The sequence below is a fragment of the Accipiter gentilis genome, chromosome 7 (genome assembly GCF_929443795.1).
Source record: "Accipiter gentilis chromosome 7, bAccGen1.1, whole genome shotgun sequence".
Classification (NCBI taxonomy): Eukaryota; Metazoa; Chordata; class Aves; order Accipitriformes; family Accipitridae; genus Astur; species Astur gentilis.
In genome coordinates, this window is record NC_064886.1 from 20,442,805 (window position 1) to 20,457,538 (window position 14,734).

The 14,734-nt window shown below is 41.8% G+C and overlaps 1 protein-coding gene across 1 annotated transcript; it reads left to right on the forward strand.

Moving 5' to 3' along the window:
* Positions 1–1,098: 1,098 nt before the first annotated feature.
* On the forward strand, positions 1,099–6,961 carry RAN (RAN, member RAS oncogene family). The gene is made up of 7 exons (XM_049805556.1): positions 1,099–1,244; positions 2,214–2,256; positions 3,187–3,271; positions 3,362–3,487; positions 4,541–4,728; positions 5,329–5,499; positions 5,608–6,961. Exons 2-7 carry the CDS (start codon positions 2,221–2,223, stop codon positions 5,650–5,652), a joined length of 651 nt encoding a protein of 216 aa, XP_049661513.1. The 5' UTR covers positions 1,099–1,244; positions 2,214–2,220; the 3' UTR covers positions 5,653–6,961.
* Positions 6,962–14,734: the final 7,773 nt, after the last annotated feature.

Sequence of the window (14,734 nt, forward strand, 5' to 3'; positions counted from 1 at the left end):
TATCAAATAAGCAAATATTACAGCACAGTGCAGCCACTCTTGTAAAACTTTACATAAACATTGCATCCATGTCTGTAGAAAACGAACAAGAAATAAGCTGTGTTTGTATGTATTGCCTGCCATGAAGTATTTTCTATGTTAATTCAATCCAGAGGCTTTTAAAAAAAAAAATCTTTTATTTATCCTAGATTATGGGGTGCACGAACAAATATTGTGCAGACCTCATAAAAGTTGTTTAAGTGTACTGGAGTAAAAAAATATTAGAGACCTTAAAAATCAGTGTGAACCCATGAACTTGGTACTTACAGACCTATGCAAAACACTTACGTTCTCTGAAAGTCAGTTTTTGAACAAGTTTGTTCCACTGAAGTTTGGACTTGAGAGCTTAGAGAACTATTCTAAATGTGGGGCTTACAAAAGAACTTTTACTTTCATTAATGCCCTCTCTAGTGAATTCAGACCAGTTTGTGTGTGAAGAACCGAAAGTAACGGTCACGAGGTACATTCAAGTAAGCTCCTTTCGAACACCCCAGCCGTTTTTACCTGAAAGCTGTTCAATTAAATTCTCCTGCTGCTTTTAAGGACGGCTTTATTGAACCGCGTACTGAGTACCTACACGCGACTTTTAAACTTTGTCTGCAAGGAGGAGCGCCGTCAGCTGACCGAAGCGCTTTCTGGTGCCGTTTTAACGATGAAACAGGGAGACGGCCGAGTTCCCTGAGCAGCTCGGCCCTCAGAGAGGGCTCCCTCTCGGCAGCCCTCGGGCTTTGCGGCAGAAGGCGCTGTCTCGGGGCGGCGGGCTCAGCCCCCTCTCTGACGGCCGGGGGCTGGCGCCGGGCGGGAGGCCGTTCAGCGGGCCGGTGCGCGCCCTCCTGCCCGCGCCACAAAGGAGCCGCTCCCCTTTCAGCCGGCGGGCTGACTCTCGCCCGGCCGCTGCCGCCCGCGGAGCGGCAGGACCGAGCTGCCCGTCCCGCTCAGGGGACGAGCGGCCGGCGGCGGCGGACAGAACCGACCCCCCCCGCGCCAGCCCCAGCCGTCCCACAGCCGGCGTCGGCGGCCGAGGGACGGCCGAGGAGCCGCGCGCCTGGCGGCCTCCCGCCCAGCCCCTTACCACGTGACGGCCGACCCCTCCCCCTCCCTGTGGCCGCGCGGCGTCGCTCTCCGGGTATTTGAACCGCGCTTCCGCCATCTTCACAGCGCCCAGTCACCGGAGGGAACGACGCGGAGAGCAAACCTCGGGAAAGGTAACGGGGTCGGGGCGTCCTCCTCTCCCTCCCGGCAGCTGGGCGGGCGGGCGGGGGGGGAAGCGCGGCCGCTTGAAGGAGCGCGAGCGGCGGGGGCGGCGGTCACCGTTAGCTGCCGCCCAGGAGCGGGGGATAGGGGGTGGGCTGGGTTGCGGCGAGGCTGGGCCCGAGCGAGTGTTGCGGCCGCGGTGCCCGACCCGTGCCGCGTCCTTTCTTCCCCTCGGCCCGGGAGAGGTAGGAGGGCAGGAGCCGCGCTCTGCGCCGTCCCGGCCGAAAGGGCGGGAGAAATCCGGGCGGAGAAACGGCGCGGGGCCTCCGGCGGCCCGAGTCGGCGGGGGGGGAGGGGAGCTGCCGCGCGCTGCTCAGTCATGGTGGCTCACGGCGGGGAGGGTGCGTCAGGCCCGCTGGCGGGGGGCGGGGGGAGGCCGGGGCCCGGCCGGGGAAAGGCCGCCCGCCGGGGAGCCCCGCGGGACTTGCTCTGGGCCCTCCCGATCGGCAGGTCGGCTCTCGCGAGGGGCGGGTTGGGGAGGCCTTTCCGTGGCGCGAGGCTGGTGTCGGCCCGCGCAGGGGCGTTCCGTTCGGGGGCCGCGGCCTCGGCCGCTCCCTCCGTTTCGGAGCCCCGAAAGCCGAAGGGGTGCGGCGGCGGCGGCGGCAGCCTGCCGTTATGGGGCTTCAGGGGTGGGCGGGGAGGCGCCGCCGCCATTATCGCGCGCGCTCCCGCCGCATGTGGGGAGACGTGGAGGCGCTTCCTGCCCCATGAATGGGCCCGGGACCACGCGCGCCGTAATGCCGGGGGGGGGGGGGGCGGGCTGGCTGAGCCCCGGCCCCTCCGCCGGCGGCGCTGAGTGGCGCGCGGAGCACGCGCCTCAGGAGGCGGTTTGGGAACTGGAAACGGCGCCCGGCCCCTTCCGGCTGGGCCTTGAATCGGCTCGGCTGTTGTGAGCTCACATGCTTCCATTTCCCCTGCAGACCCAGCATGGCCGCCCAAGGAGAGCCCCAAGTGCAGTTTAAGGTAAGGGAGTGGTTCAGTCGTTTCTTGGCTTTGGGGTTTTTTTGGGGGTTTTGTTCCCCCCCCCCCCCCCCCTCTTCAGTAGGAAAGTAGCATGAACGACTTTGAGTGCCAACGTGGATGGTAGGTTTGGTTTGCAAGTGCCGCTCTTACCTTTACGGTGCCATTGGTTTGTTGTTGTGCTGCATATCACTGGTACAAAAAGGTTCCGTTGCACCGTGTCAGTCTGGTGCTATTTGTAGTTTGGTGTAATAAATTTTAGTGGTACTTTGCCTACAGAACGATTTTGAAATTTCAGAAGTGAAAGACACAGCAAAAAGTGCTTAGAGTGAATTGGAATAGTCTGTTTCTGTTGTGTATTAATTGTTTAGGGAAGAAAACTTAAAATGTTTTGGAATAGCATTTTGTGATGTTTTGTGGGTGGGTGGCTTTTTTTTCTCTTAACAGCCAGAAAACCTTAAGACTGCTTCATGGCAGGTTGTTACTTGTGTTTCTTACAATGCTTGGCTAGAATGTTCCAATTGTTAGTAGTGCAGTTGTTTGGTGGGGTTTTGGGGTTTTTTTGTTGTAATTTTTTTTTCAGTTGTAAGATTATGGTGTGTTTCTCCAGTTTGGGAGCTTAAATGAGTTGCTCTCAAAGTGTGGTCACATTCAGGTTGAAAACACCAGATATTCTGAATTCAGTCACTTGTAGTTTAGCAGAACCATATTCACATATCCTGTAGCTGAACTGGATAAGTGTGGCTAGAGTTAGAGCATGATAGGCTTAACAAATTAGGTCCCAGTACAGTGAGGCATTGGGAATTCGGTCTTTTGTTTACAGCATCTTGTAGGACTAATGTCTTTGTAGTAGTAATTTTTATTTGCACTAAAATGACAAAAAAAATGTTTCTAGAAGTGTATTGCTCTGACTTTTTTTGCCTTTATCAACAGCTTGTCCTGGTTGGTGATGGTGGTACTGGTAAAACAACATTTGTAAAACGTCATTTGACTGGTGAATTTGAAAAGAAGTATGTAGGTATGTCTGAAGAAATGTTTCAGATACATGTTACAATTACAAGTGCAATTCATGACTTGGTAACTGCTGTGCTTTTTTTTGTCACTATAGCAACGCTGGGTGTTGAAGTTCATCCTCTGGTGTTCCATACTAACAGAGGCCCTATTAAATTTAATGTATGGGACACAGCTGGCCAAGAGAAATTTGGTGGCCTGCGAGATGGCTATTACATCCAAGGTAAGATATGTGTATATGTGGGAATATTCTGTACCTCTTACAGCTCAATCCTTAATTCTATTCATGTTGGCCACTCTGAAAACTGTCAGTGTGGCTTGCAGTGATGAGCTGGTTTCTGGGTCTTCAGACTCCTCATGTAGCTTCATGTAGCAGTAATTTCCTTTGCTAGGCAACTTGTGCTGATGTAGGAATATTCTAAGATTGTGTTTCAGTATGCTATTGCAGCCTTTGATATTAACAAAAAGTAATGGTGCACCTTAAATGACAAGATCTTGCTGATGGAATTCAGTGGTTAAGAGATGAAAGTAGGTGCTTCAGTTAGTACAAGTTTATATCTGTGTTAACGTACTGTACTGAGGCAAGAACTTGGAACAGACAAACTGTGAGATTTTTAGATACGATGATGTGGTACATCTCCATGCCAGAGTTTAGTTGTCTTTCTAAAGAACTACTGATAGTGTCCCTTAGTTCTGCTTGGTGAAGCTCTGTTCTGTGTGTACTTCAGTCACTTGCATATCTTCAAAATTTTGCAAGGGATTATTGGAGTTCAACATTGTTACTTTTCCTTTAGAAGTATCAGGATCAAGTCAAGCCCCCGTGTTCTTTGAAAAGCTGTTCTGGACAAGAGCATCCTGAGATGTGGACTACAAGCTCTCAACCTACCTGAAAGCTTCAGTGTCTGAGATTAGCTAAATAGGTGTTAACTGATTTCTGTCAAATACTTGTGTAAATCAAAGTGGACTTTTGTAATCCTTGCATATTCTCATACCATGCGAAAGCATGTTACTCAGTGGGACAGTTGCACTGATAAAACTAGCTGGTGTTTAAGATTGGGCACTAAAGATGCGACATGGTCGTGGGCTGAGTTCTGTGGGCTTGTGCGTTGAACTTGTTAACAGAAAATGGCCTCTCGGAACTGTGAAGCTGAGAGGGAAAAGTTAATGCAGACACTTAACCCTAACGTGTGATTTCTATGGGCATCTCTTCTGTCTCCCATCTTACAAGCAAGCGCTTGCTCCCCTGATGTAACTCTTGACTGTTCTTTTCTTGCAGCTCAGTGTGCCATCATAATGTTTGATGTAACATCAAGAGTTACTTACAAGAATGTACCTAACTGGCACAGAGATCTGGTACGAGTATGTGAAAACATCCCTATAGTGTTGTGTGGCAACAAAGTGGATATTAAGGACAGAAAAGTCAAGGCAAAATCCATTGTCTTCCACAGGAAGAAGAATCTCCAGGTATGTTCACATGGGTTGTAGGAATCAAATTTGTTGTGTCTGTTGATTGCAGTTGGGTTCTACACAGTAATTTAGTGTTCTGCCTTTGTTGCTACAGGCTGTAATACTTGAACTTTACATCCTATTGGCCGTTTGAACCTAACTTCAGGGAAAGGGGGAAGTGGTGATGTTAAAGATGATCATAACTGGTCTTTAGCAGAAGCTATTATAGTTCTTAAAGAGCTTGTGTGCATTTGGCTTCCACTGCTCAGAATTTCATCAGATGACACAGAAGTGAGACTAAAGTAGGTCAAGTCATAGGAAAAAGATAGATGCACTGTTGCCTCCTGGAAGTTCCATCTGAGATCAGATTGGATCCATTGCTTTTCAGTTATCAATTTCTGCCTGTTTGCCTGAAACTGTATTCTTCTAGACACTTATAACTGTTTCTGAGAGCATAAACAGAAGTCATGCAGTCAAAAAGAATACTAAGGTAAAAGTAGAGTTGATTATGTATATGTTAATGTTGATATGTCCTAAATATTGGTAAGAGATATCTGTCTTTTTTTAAAGTATAATATGTTCTTTTTTTTTAAAGTGTAATATGTACTTTTTTTTTAGTATTATGACATTTCAGCTAAGAGTAACTACAACTTTGAGAAGCCTTTCCTCTGGCTTGCTAGAAAGCTAATTGGAGATCCGAACTTGGAGTTTGTTGCCATGCCTGCTCTTGCACCACCTGAAGTTGTTATGGACCCAGCACTGGCAGCACAGTATGAGCAAGACTTACAGGTAAGTGAGAAAGGGCACGAAGGCCAAATGATTGCTTAATAAATAGTGTTTGGACTCCTGGGGCAAATAACTGAAGAACAGTTCTTAAGTGTAACTTCTTTGTTCCAGATTGCTCAAACCACTGCACTGCCAGATGAAGATGATGACCTGTGAGGGATGAAGCTGGAGCCCAGCGTCAGAAGTCTAGTTTTATAGGCAACTGTCCTGTGATGTCAGTGGTGCAGCGTGTTTGCCACTTTATTATCTAGCTGAGCAGAACATGTGCTTAATCTTTGGGATGCTGAAAGAGATGAATGGGCTTCGGAGTGAATGTGGCAGTTTAAAAAAAAAACAAACAAACAAAAAAAAACAAAAAACAAAACAAAATGGAAAAAAAAAACCAAAACAAAAAACTTCATATTTTGGACCTGCATATTTAGCTGTTTTTTGGACTGCAATTACTTCCCCTTTTGAGTTTCAAATATAAGACTGCTGCAGTCACATCAGAGTTAAGAGTGTTAAGTGGTAAATCTTGTTTCTGTCATTCCCATTCTTTTTTGTTTAGATAATAAAGTTGTATTTCAAGTATCTCTAAGCAAGTGAACTTTCATGCATTGTTAGGAAAACTCTTCAAAGTGTCTTCTGCTCTTCAATTGAGGCTAATGCTTGGTTGTCTACTGCATTTCTTAGTCTCTGTTCTCCTCTTCCTTCCTGCTTCTCATGTTATGCTCCTCTTGCTAAATCAGAGCTAACAGTTAACCCTCCCTTGATTTCCTGAAGCATATAAGTAAAGCACCTGAGGAAAGCTGAACTAACTGCCAGGTAAAACTAAAGCATTGAACACTTGACTGGTAAGTGTGACTGGATCAACATTCCCATGCAAATAGGAATGTTTGTGGTCTGCAGGGTATCGTGAGAGAAAAGTGTGTAGTTCAGCTTGCATATGCTACCATTAGATACAGTCTCTCAACTTTCTAACTTTTAATATGTTTTACAGTATGCCTTCACAGAGCTCTGTATTTTTAGTAGCCAGAAACAAATGGCATCTAGGTCTGTTAGATGACTTAAAAGCTGTATCTTTGCATGGAACATCATTCAGTAGAGCTATAGCTGATTAAACAAACTCTCTCTAAGCATCTTAAAATTCACTAACTAGAGAACAGCTGTAGTTTGAGCTAAAAAGCTCTCGGCTACAAAACAGCATATTAACTACAACCACATTTATATAAATATCTAGACTTTACTGTAACTGCACCAAGTTCTTAATTTGAAACTAGCTTCTTACAGCACAAATGGTGGAAAATGTCAACTTTTAACACTATCTTGTAGAGATTAATCTTGGTCAATATTAGTACTGCTAGTAAACAAAACTAAGTTTAAGATACCATTTTTCAGTAGTGTTTGAGTACATGAAGCCTTGAACTCTTCAGTTTTGTATTTTTGGTTTCTTAATAAAGTGGAGCATTTCATTTATTCCTTTTAACTTGCATGTTTGTGTACATAACTCCTTGAATTTTTAACTATTCAACTATTCTGGTACATGGTTACAAAAACTGTGGACTATGATGATTACTTCTGCAATACTGTTGTAAAGGAATATTTTTTTAAGTTGATGCAAGTTGGAGTTCTGTGGTTTTGTTTTTGTTTTTTTTTTTTTTGTTATTTTGTTTGGGGGTTATAGGGGGGGGTTTGTTTTTAGCTAGTCAATGAGAATCTGAGTTGTGGTATTTAGGACCTGAAACTCATTAATGAAAATAAGGAATGTCGTACACTTGGTTTGTAAAAAGACAAACTCCCACTTAACATTCCATTGAATCTTGCTACATCATCTTGCTTTAACTTCATGTTGTAGGTTCTTGGCTGTAGTGTTTACTAATTTACCTGTGCATATCTTGGTTAATACTGCTAGCTTGACTATCTGCTGCTGCTTTACTAGGTGTGTGGTAGCTTTTTTTTTGTCTTCAAGCTGTCTCTCTTCTGAAAATGCAGATTGGTTTTAGAAAACTTCAGTAGTCCTGCAGTATTGATATGCCTTAAGAAAAAACAGCAGCACTGAAGTTAGATTTGTATTGTTTAATAGTGTGTATATTGTTACCTTTACAACTCAGATGCTGCACGCAAGTACTAGCCTTAGTATGAGTTGCTACAAAACAGCTGAAAAGATTTATGAAAAGTGAAATAGTTGTTTAAGGACTAGTGTAACTGCTATGAGCTTTGCTTTGTAATCTTCAGTGTTACTTCCAAGTCCACAAAACCTCATCTCTCAAGTAGGCAGTAATACTAGTCCTGCTGTAAAGTAATCTCTTCAACTTGAAATGTTTTGGGAGTGGAATTAAGTTCACTTGTTGCTGCAGCATTATACTTGGTTTGTCACATTTGATTCCTGTTAATTGTTGATTATAAATAACGCAGGTAGCCTTAATTTGCATGTGCAGATTCCTCAGTTGAAGTTTGTGAACTGTAACACTTAGAAGAAGTTTTTTACTAGTTGGGGGTAGGGAAAATAATTTTACCTATTTAGTCAAGTAATGAGGAAAATAAAACTTGCGCTGTAAGAACCTCTGTACTAAATAGTCACATCAGTATGTATTAGAGCTCTACCATTATTAGGACTAAATTGATGACTGAAGTCCTTCAATGCAATACCTACTTTGTTCTACTTGCTTGACTGCCCTATGGTTAGATTGATTGTAGGAGTTCTTCTGTTACCTACACACTGTTTGAGTTTTCCAACACTAAGGTTTCAGATTGGTTTTTAGTAACTTGTCATTACAGACCATGCTCAGCTTTAAATTTTCAAAAGCACGATGAAGTGCTAGGCCATTTACTGTTCCTAGTTTGTGATAAAGCTGTGAGTTTTTAAGTGTCCAAGCCTAGAGGGTTGTATTAAAAGAGTAGTTGGAGAACTAGTGCATGTGCAAAATAGGTAAGGCAAAAGCATGAGTTTGATAAACTGTCAGAGCACATGTTTTGCTACTTCTCACTGAACCTTTAAATGAAGGAGCATTAAAGGCCTCCTTAGGAAAGCTAGGGTTGCCATTGGCTCTTTCAGGAGTTCAACAGAATCTTTTTTAGAAACATCAGAGAACACTACTCTGCAACAACTGGAAATCTGGATGCCAAGAAGGTTGAAGTCTGCCCTTCATGCCTGCAAGTTACAGCACAACAAAACTTGTCTTTTTCCTTCGGAAATAGTTCTGTTGTGTTGGTAATACAGTCTTAGTCTAAACTAGTGGAGAAAACAGTGCTGAGGCAAATTGTTCTGCCTTCACCTTCCTGAAACAGAAATACACAGTTTGATTGAAGCCAGTTTTCCTGACCTGAATTGGTAGTACTGCTCACTTCCTCTTGCCTGAGTTTTGGCAACAGTTGATTGGGCCCACTTAAACCAGGACTGTTAGCAATCTCTTAAAAGTAACTGAAAAGCTAAATCTGCTGCTGCTTTGATCAGTTTGTTTTTACATGGGTGCATTTATTTATAGGCTGGTTTTGTGTGAGTATGTGTTGATTTTTTTGCACTGAGCTGAAAAGTTTGCCATTAAAGAAGATTCTTATTTCTAGTGCAAGCTGCTCTGTGAGCATCCTATGAAGGAGTTCTTCCTTGCGTAACACTTCTGAGCATCTCTGCAAGTGGCCAAAATCGGGAAACATTTTCAGCTGGAGACTTGTGTTGAGAGAATATGAATGACTATGCTGTCCTAGGCCAGTAGTTTTTTCAGACAACACCCAGGTCATGATACTGGAAACAGCTGTAGTGATTCTGAGTCTTCATTGCCCTCTGGCTTGTTGGTAGCTGTGCTTGTGGTGCAAGCTATTGCTTTTCCAGTGAAGAGGGTAAAAAAAGACTGGTTCCTCTTTCTGGTTTAGAGCTCACTCAGCTGCCTGACAAATAATGTAAACTTGGAAGAATTTTGTGCTTGAAAGGAAGGCTTAATATGATACCCTGTTTAACAGACTTAGTGGGACTTACTGATGACCCAAACCATAGCCTCTTTATATATCTAGTTATTGAATGTTGAGACATAAGGCATGTTATTTATACCCAGGCTCTAGCACAGAGCCTATATCTTCTCAGGTTACAGATTTGAGCATACAAGGCAAATGCTTTTGATTGGGTTATGTGGGTAGTTCTTTTCTAGTTCAGAAAGTGAACAGATTGTTCAATGAATGAATGACACTTCACCAAAATGCTGGTGTTCTACAAGCTATATCACTGAAATGTGCCAGTGTTCATATTGGGGCACTAGTTCAGTATAGAAATAGGTTGTTTGATTTCTAGTTTATTTTGGGTAGTCAATTTCTATCTTGCCGAGATCCTGGAATTCTGTCATTACAAGAATCAGCTTCCCAAACTTCTACTACTTGCTTGGAGGGGGGAGGGATTTGAAAATATGAGGAAAAATTTCCCCAAGTAATGTTATAAACAGAATTTCATGTAACATTAACAAAATTTTAATGTTTGATCCACTATCTCCGAAGTAATGGTTTTCATATATTTAATGTTAGTATTCAGAATTGAATTTCATCAGTATAGTTCCAGGTTACGAGGAGGCAATGAGCTTGGTTTACTCTCAGTTGCCTGTTTCCATGTTGACACTTTATTAATAAGGACTGAAAAGGGCAGCTAAAGCAAAAACTCTCTAAGTGTAAAATAGTCATAAACAGGAAGCTCATAAGGTGGTTGTGATCAATAACATCCAAGAAGAAAACTAACCAGTGTCCTTCCTGTTATGATTGTCTGGGTGACAAAATCACTGATTGAAGCATCAGGGTCTTTCTAGATGTAGCTATTTAAGTCTTCTGTACAAAGTGTTAAGCTAAAGATAGCAAATCAAGTGACTAATATAAATGGTTCTTGTTTGCTTTGAATTTCTTTTTCAGGTAAGAGCTTGCGTGAGCCAGTACCACAGTCTGATTTCCCAGTTATAATACTAATTCCTATTGCTACTACTTTATAAGCTTTTTCACTGGACAAAACTGGTGGTAACTTGCTGATGACTTTTTTTTTTGCATCTTGGTGACTTTTGAAAATAGTGCTGGAGGGAAGCAATGTGTGTTTTGCTTATACTGAGAATATAAGAGAAAGTTAATTTTCCTGTCAGGCTGTTTTGATGGATTATGCAATAAAAAAAATTGTTAAAACTTACATATCTTAAGTTGGGTTTGCAGGGCAAGTATTTGGGGAAAGAGCTCAAGCCAAAGAGGTTTGTTCCATTTACAAATAAAAAGGTGGGTCGTAATAAACAGAAAACTGTTTGCGTTTTTTTGGCATTATTTATTGCCTCTTGATTCTGCATCTAGTATTTTTATTTCTTATTTGTGTCTGGGTCTTTTGTTTTACTTGAATACCTAAATTGATGACTAGTTATAAAACTTATTTCAAACTATAGCAGGTGAGTACAGTAATTCTTCAAATATTATGTATAAAAGAGCTGTTTGAGACAAGTTATCTGCCAGTCAGAGATGGAAGACAGTAGTTCTGGGGTCGCTAGCTGAACAAGTCTGATATAGCTTAAAAAAAGATATTTGCTATGGAGATCGAGCGATTAGTGCATAGTTCTTGTCTCTCGCTAGCAAGTAAACTGTGTAGCATCTGAGAAGATGGTAAATCCCAGGCTGGAATGAAACTTCTCCGCCGGGAGGTCCCTGAGGAATGCTGTTGTGGTACCAGTTTCAGCCGCACGGTGGGGCACACTGTCTTCCTAGCTGCTTTGCTCGAGTGAGGTGGTGTTAAATTGATATGTACCTGTTGGGGTTGCACAAGTGCCGTGTATTCAAGAAGGAAGGAATGTGGATGCTTGAAGGTTTCGTATCAGTAGCAAATGGCTATAGTGCATGTGTAGTAGCAGATGCTAGTTGATAAAAAATTTATAAACAGAGCAGGTAAGAGTTATTTTGTACAGTGTTTCTATTTATTACAAAATAAGATAAATATAATTGTACTTTTAAAAGGGCTATTTTGTCTTTAAGTTAAATCCAGTAGGAGTGTGAAATAGACCAAGACAGTGAATTACAGGAGGATTTTTGTCATCCTAATGCTGTTAGCACAGCAAAGCTTAGGTACTGCCATCATGTACTTCCTCATTTTTTCCTACTCTTCAGCAAATGTAGGTTTAAACAAAAAAAAAAAAAAAAAAACAAAAACCAAACACCAAACACCAGAGCTTACTATAGAACCAGTCAACAACTTGATAATTGAAATTGAATTAAAGTATAACTTTATCTGGAAAAAAACCTCCATCTGTGCATTAAGTGCTGATCACCTAACCTCGACGCACAGCAAAAATCTGGTGAGGAATATGTAAAAATCAGATTTAGTACAGTACTGTGTCATGTAATTCATAGTTTGATCTTGTAGTCAAGTTACAGTATGAATAATGAAATGAACCGAAAGCTTGAAGGATAGGTGCCTGGAATATTATAGTTACTCTTTTGCTGTAAAGAGACTGTAAATAAGGGAGAAAGATGTTTCTCCACTCTGACCTTCAGATTTGAAATTAGGATGGCTGGAAGAACTGCTCTGTGACAGTTTAGTTATGCTGGAGAATGCTATCTTTAAAAAGTTTCTCAAATACACTCTGCATATTTCGTAGGTGGCAAACTGCATCCGTGCTGTCCAGCTGAGGTCCCTGGTTCAGAGTGTGGAATAAGCAATTGACTATTTACACAGACAAATTCCTCGCTGATGTAGTAGTGCTCGTGGAACTAGTGGCAGCTATCACACAGGAGATGCCCAGGCAGTGTGGCACAAAACCAAAGTGGCATCTTTGGAAGCATAGCCTAGACTCTCGATAAGAGAAAGCAACAAGCAAAATGTCGCATTAGGCAGTGAGATGACACCTCTATTGTAAAGGGCTGCACCTGTGAGAAGGAATATGAAGGAAAAAAGCAGGAAGAAGAAAACATACACACAAGTTGGGCCACCAGAAAAGGTATGGAGAAGAGATGAAGAAAGACATAAATTATGGCTGGAGAACAAAGTGCTTATATGCTAATAATGTGATAATGATTAATGCAACATTCCAAAGCATAACTAACTAGTAGCAATTATACTTAATGGAAGTCTGCTATTAGATATCAAACTAAATAGAAGAAAGCAGTAGGGGGAAAGAAAGATGCAGATCGGAGAAGGAGGGGAAATGCCAAAACTCTCCTGGCAACTGAACTTGGCTAGATGGTTCTCCACTACAGAGAATTTAGAACAAGACCAGCTTGGCATCCAACGAATTGCAAGAACTCCCTGTACTCATACATGAGGGAGGCTCATCACATAACTGTGGAAAGCACTTTAGTGTTGATGGGGTATTGTAGCAAAAAGCTTTAAAGAGAAGAAATGGACATAACAGAAAATAGTTGGGTTTGTGCTATCACTAATCTTCATTGTGCATAGGTCAGTTGACTTTACTAGAACTTCTGTGATTTAAATGGAGGCTGCCTGAGAAAATCTACCTTAGAACCCTGCAACTTGTCAGGTAGAACGTTCTGCCACTTTCTTGTAGGTGAATAAGTTGGAGTTTTCCAGGTCAGGTGTTAACTTCAGTAAACAGCAGGGACCTTTATTAACATGTAAAGGATAAATATGATTTAGGCATGTAACGTATTCTGCATTGCAGTCTGAAAGACTTACACCCTGGGGCAAGTGTTTTTCCATTACTTGTTTTATTACTCCTTTCAGTTATTTCAGCTGACTACTTTTGCAAGTGCTCTTCAGGTGCTTTGGTTATAGGCTTTTAAATGGGTAGGTGCTGTCTCTTTGATACGTGTGGATACAGTGCCTTCTACAACTAAGATCATGTCCTGACCTGGAAGCTTCAGAACAACACATGAAACAATACTTTTACTTTTAATGTAAGTCTTGTATATCAGTCTTGAAGAATAAATGTAAATGAAAACATATAGGTATAAAACCTCTTCTGCCTTTGTAAAACTGATAGAAGAAAATAATGCTATCTGCTTGGGTTAATTATGTTTTCAAAATGTATTTGTATTTTGGTTGCTGTTGACATCTATTGAGTAGACATTTGCTACTAGTGGTTTACCGCTAGCAGAGGACTAATGCTTTTATCTGCTCTGAGCAATGGATAAATCCTACTTGTAAATACATAGCATATATCACTGGCTATTTAAAATCTGACATGGTAAGTTTTGTAATGCTATTTCCATGAGTACTGGCTTGACTACAGAACTGTTTTTCTCATTTAATTCTACGGATGTGAATGTTGATGTGGTAGATATTCCTTGATGATTCTGTCTCCTGCTTTTCATCCCAGGTGACTTTGCATGTGCTAAAAATGGTTTAGAGCCCAAGAGAAAGAAGGGAAACAATCTCTTGAAAAATCAGTACTTCTCACTAATTAAAAAGGATCTGAAGAAGGTCACATCAGTTGTCTTTAGCTGCAAGTGACATCTGAAAATGACAGTTAAGAAGCTTATGAAAATCACTGAGACTGACAAATCCTCTAGAAAAAGAAAAGGGTTTTTTTTGATCTCCATATGATATCCATTTTCATAGTCAAAATCACATTTTGAGTGGTTGATTTTATTTTAGTTCGCTTTCCTCCAGTATGCATTAAGAACAGCAACAGATACAAATGGGACTTTTTTCTTTTGTTTGTTTATTGTTTTGAAAATGTGTTTTTAGGCAGTTCCGTGATTCCAGGGTGTGTCTTGTGATTTTAGGATCTTTGGGATGGCTGTTGCAGCCAACAGATGTAAGTGATTTCTCTAGTCAGATTATTAAGCATTACAGCAGAGTGAGGAACAAACCAATAGGAGTCACAGTGGTCAAGAGAGTGCATGGAAGAGAATTTATGCTAGGGTTTGCTTTATGTATTGACATTCTATCAATGGAGAGCTAAAACTCCAAGACTCAGTATCTGAAATTGCAGGGCGTAATCTGGATCTTAATTCTGGAATTCACTTTTCATGCTTTTAAATTAATTAATGGGTTGCATATCAGATTTGATGACTCTTCAGATCTTAATAAGAGTGCAGATTTGGAAGCTACTGCCAACACTTTAGCCAGTGCTCCGATTTCTGCTTTTGCCACTTAGACCTAAAGTAAGAAACTACGCAAGACGGGAACTGTGTTATTCCCCATAGAATGAAAAGTCTTTAATATGTACATCTATAATAGGCTCAGATGTTCTTGCTGAGAAGTAATTTGCAGATTGGCTTCTGGGTGTATTCTCCATTTGTGCTAGTAAACTTTTTGCACAAAGCAATTGAATAAAACTTTCATGGAGTTGCTTTTACC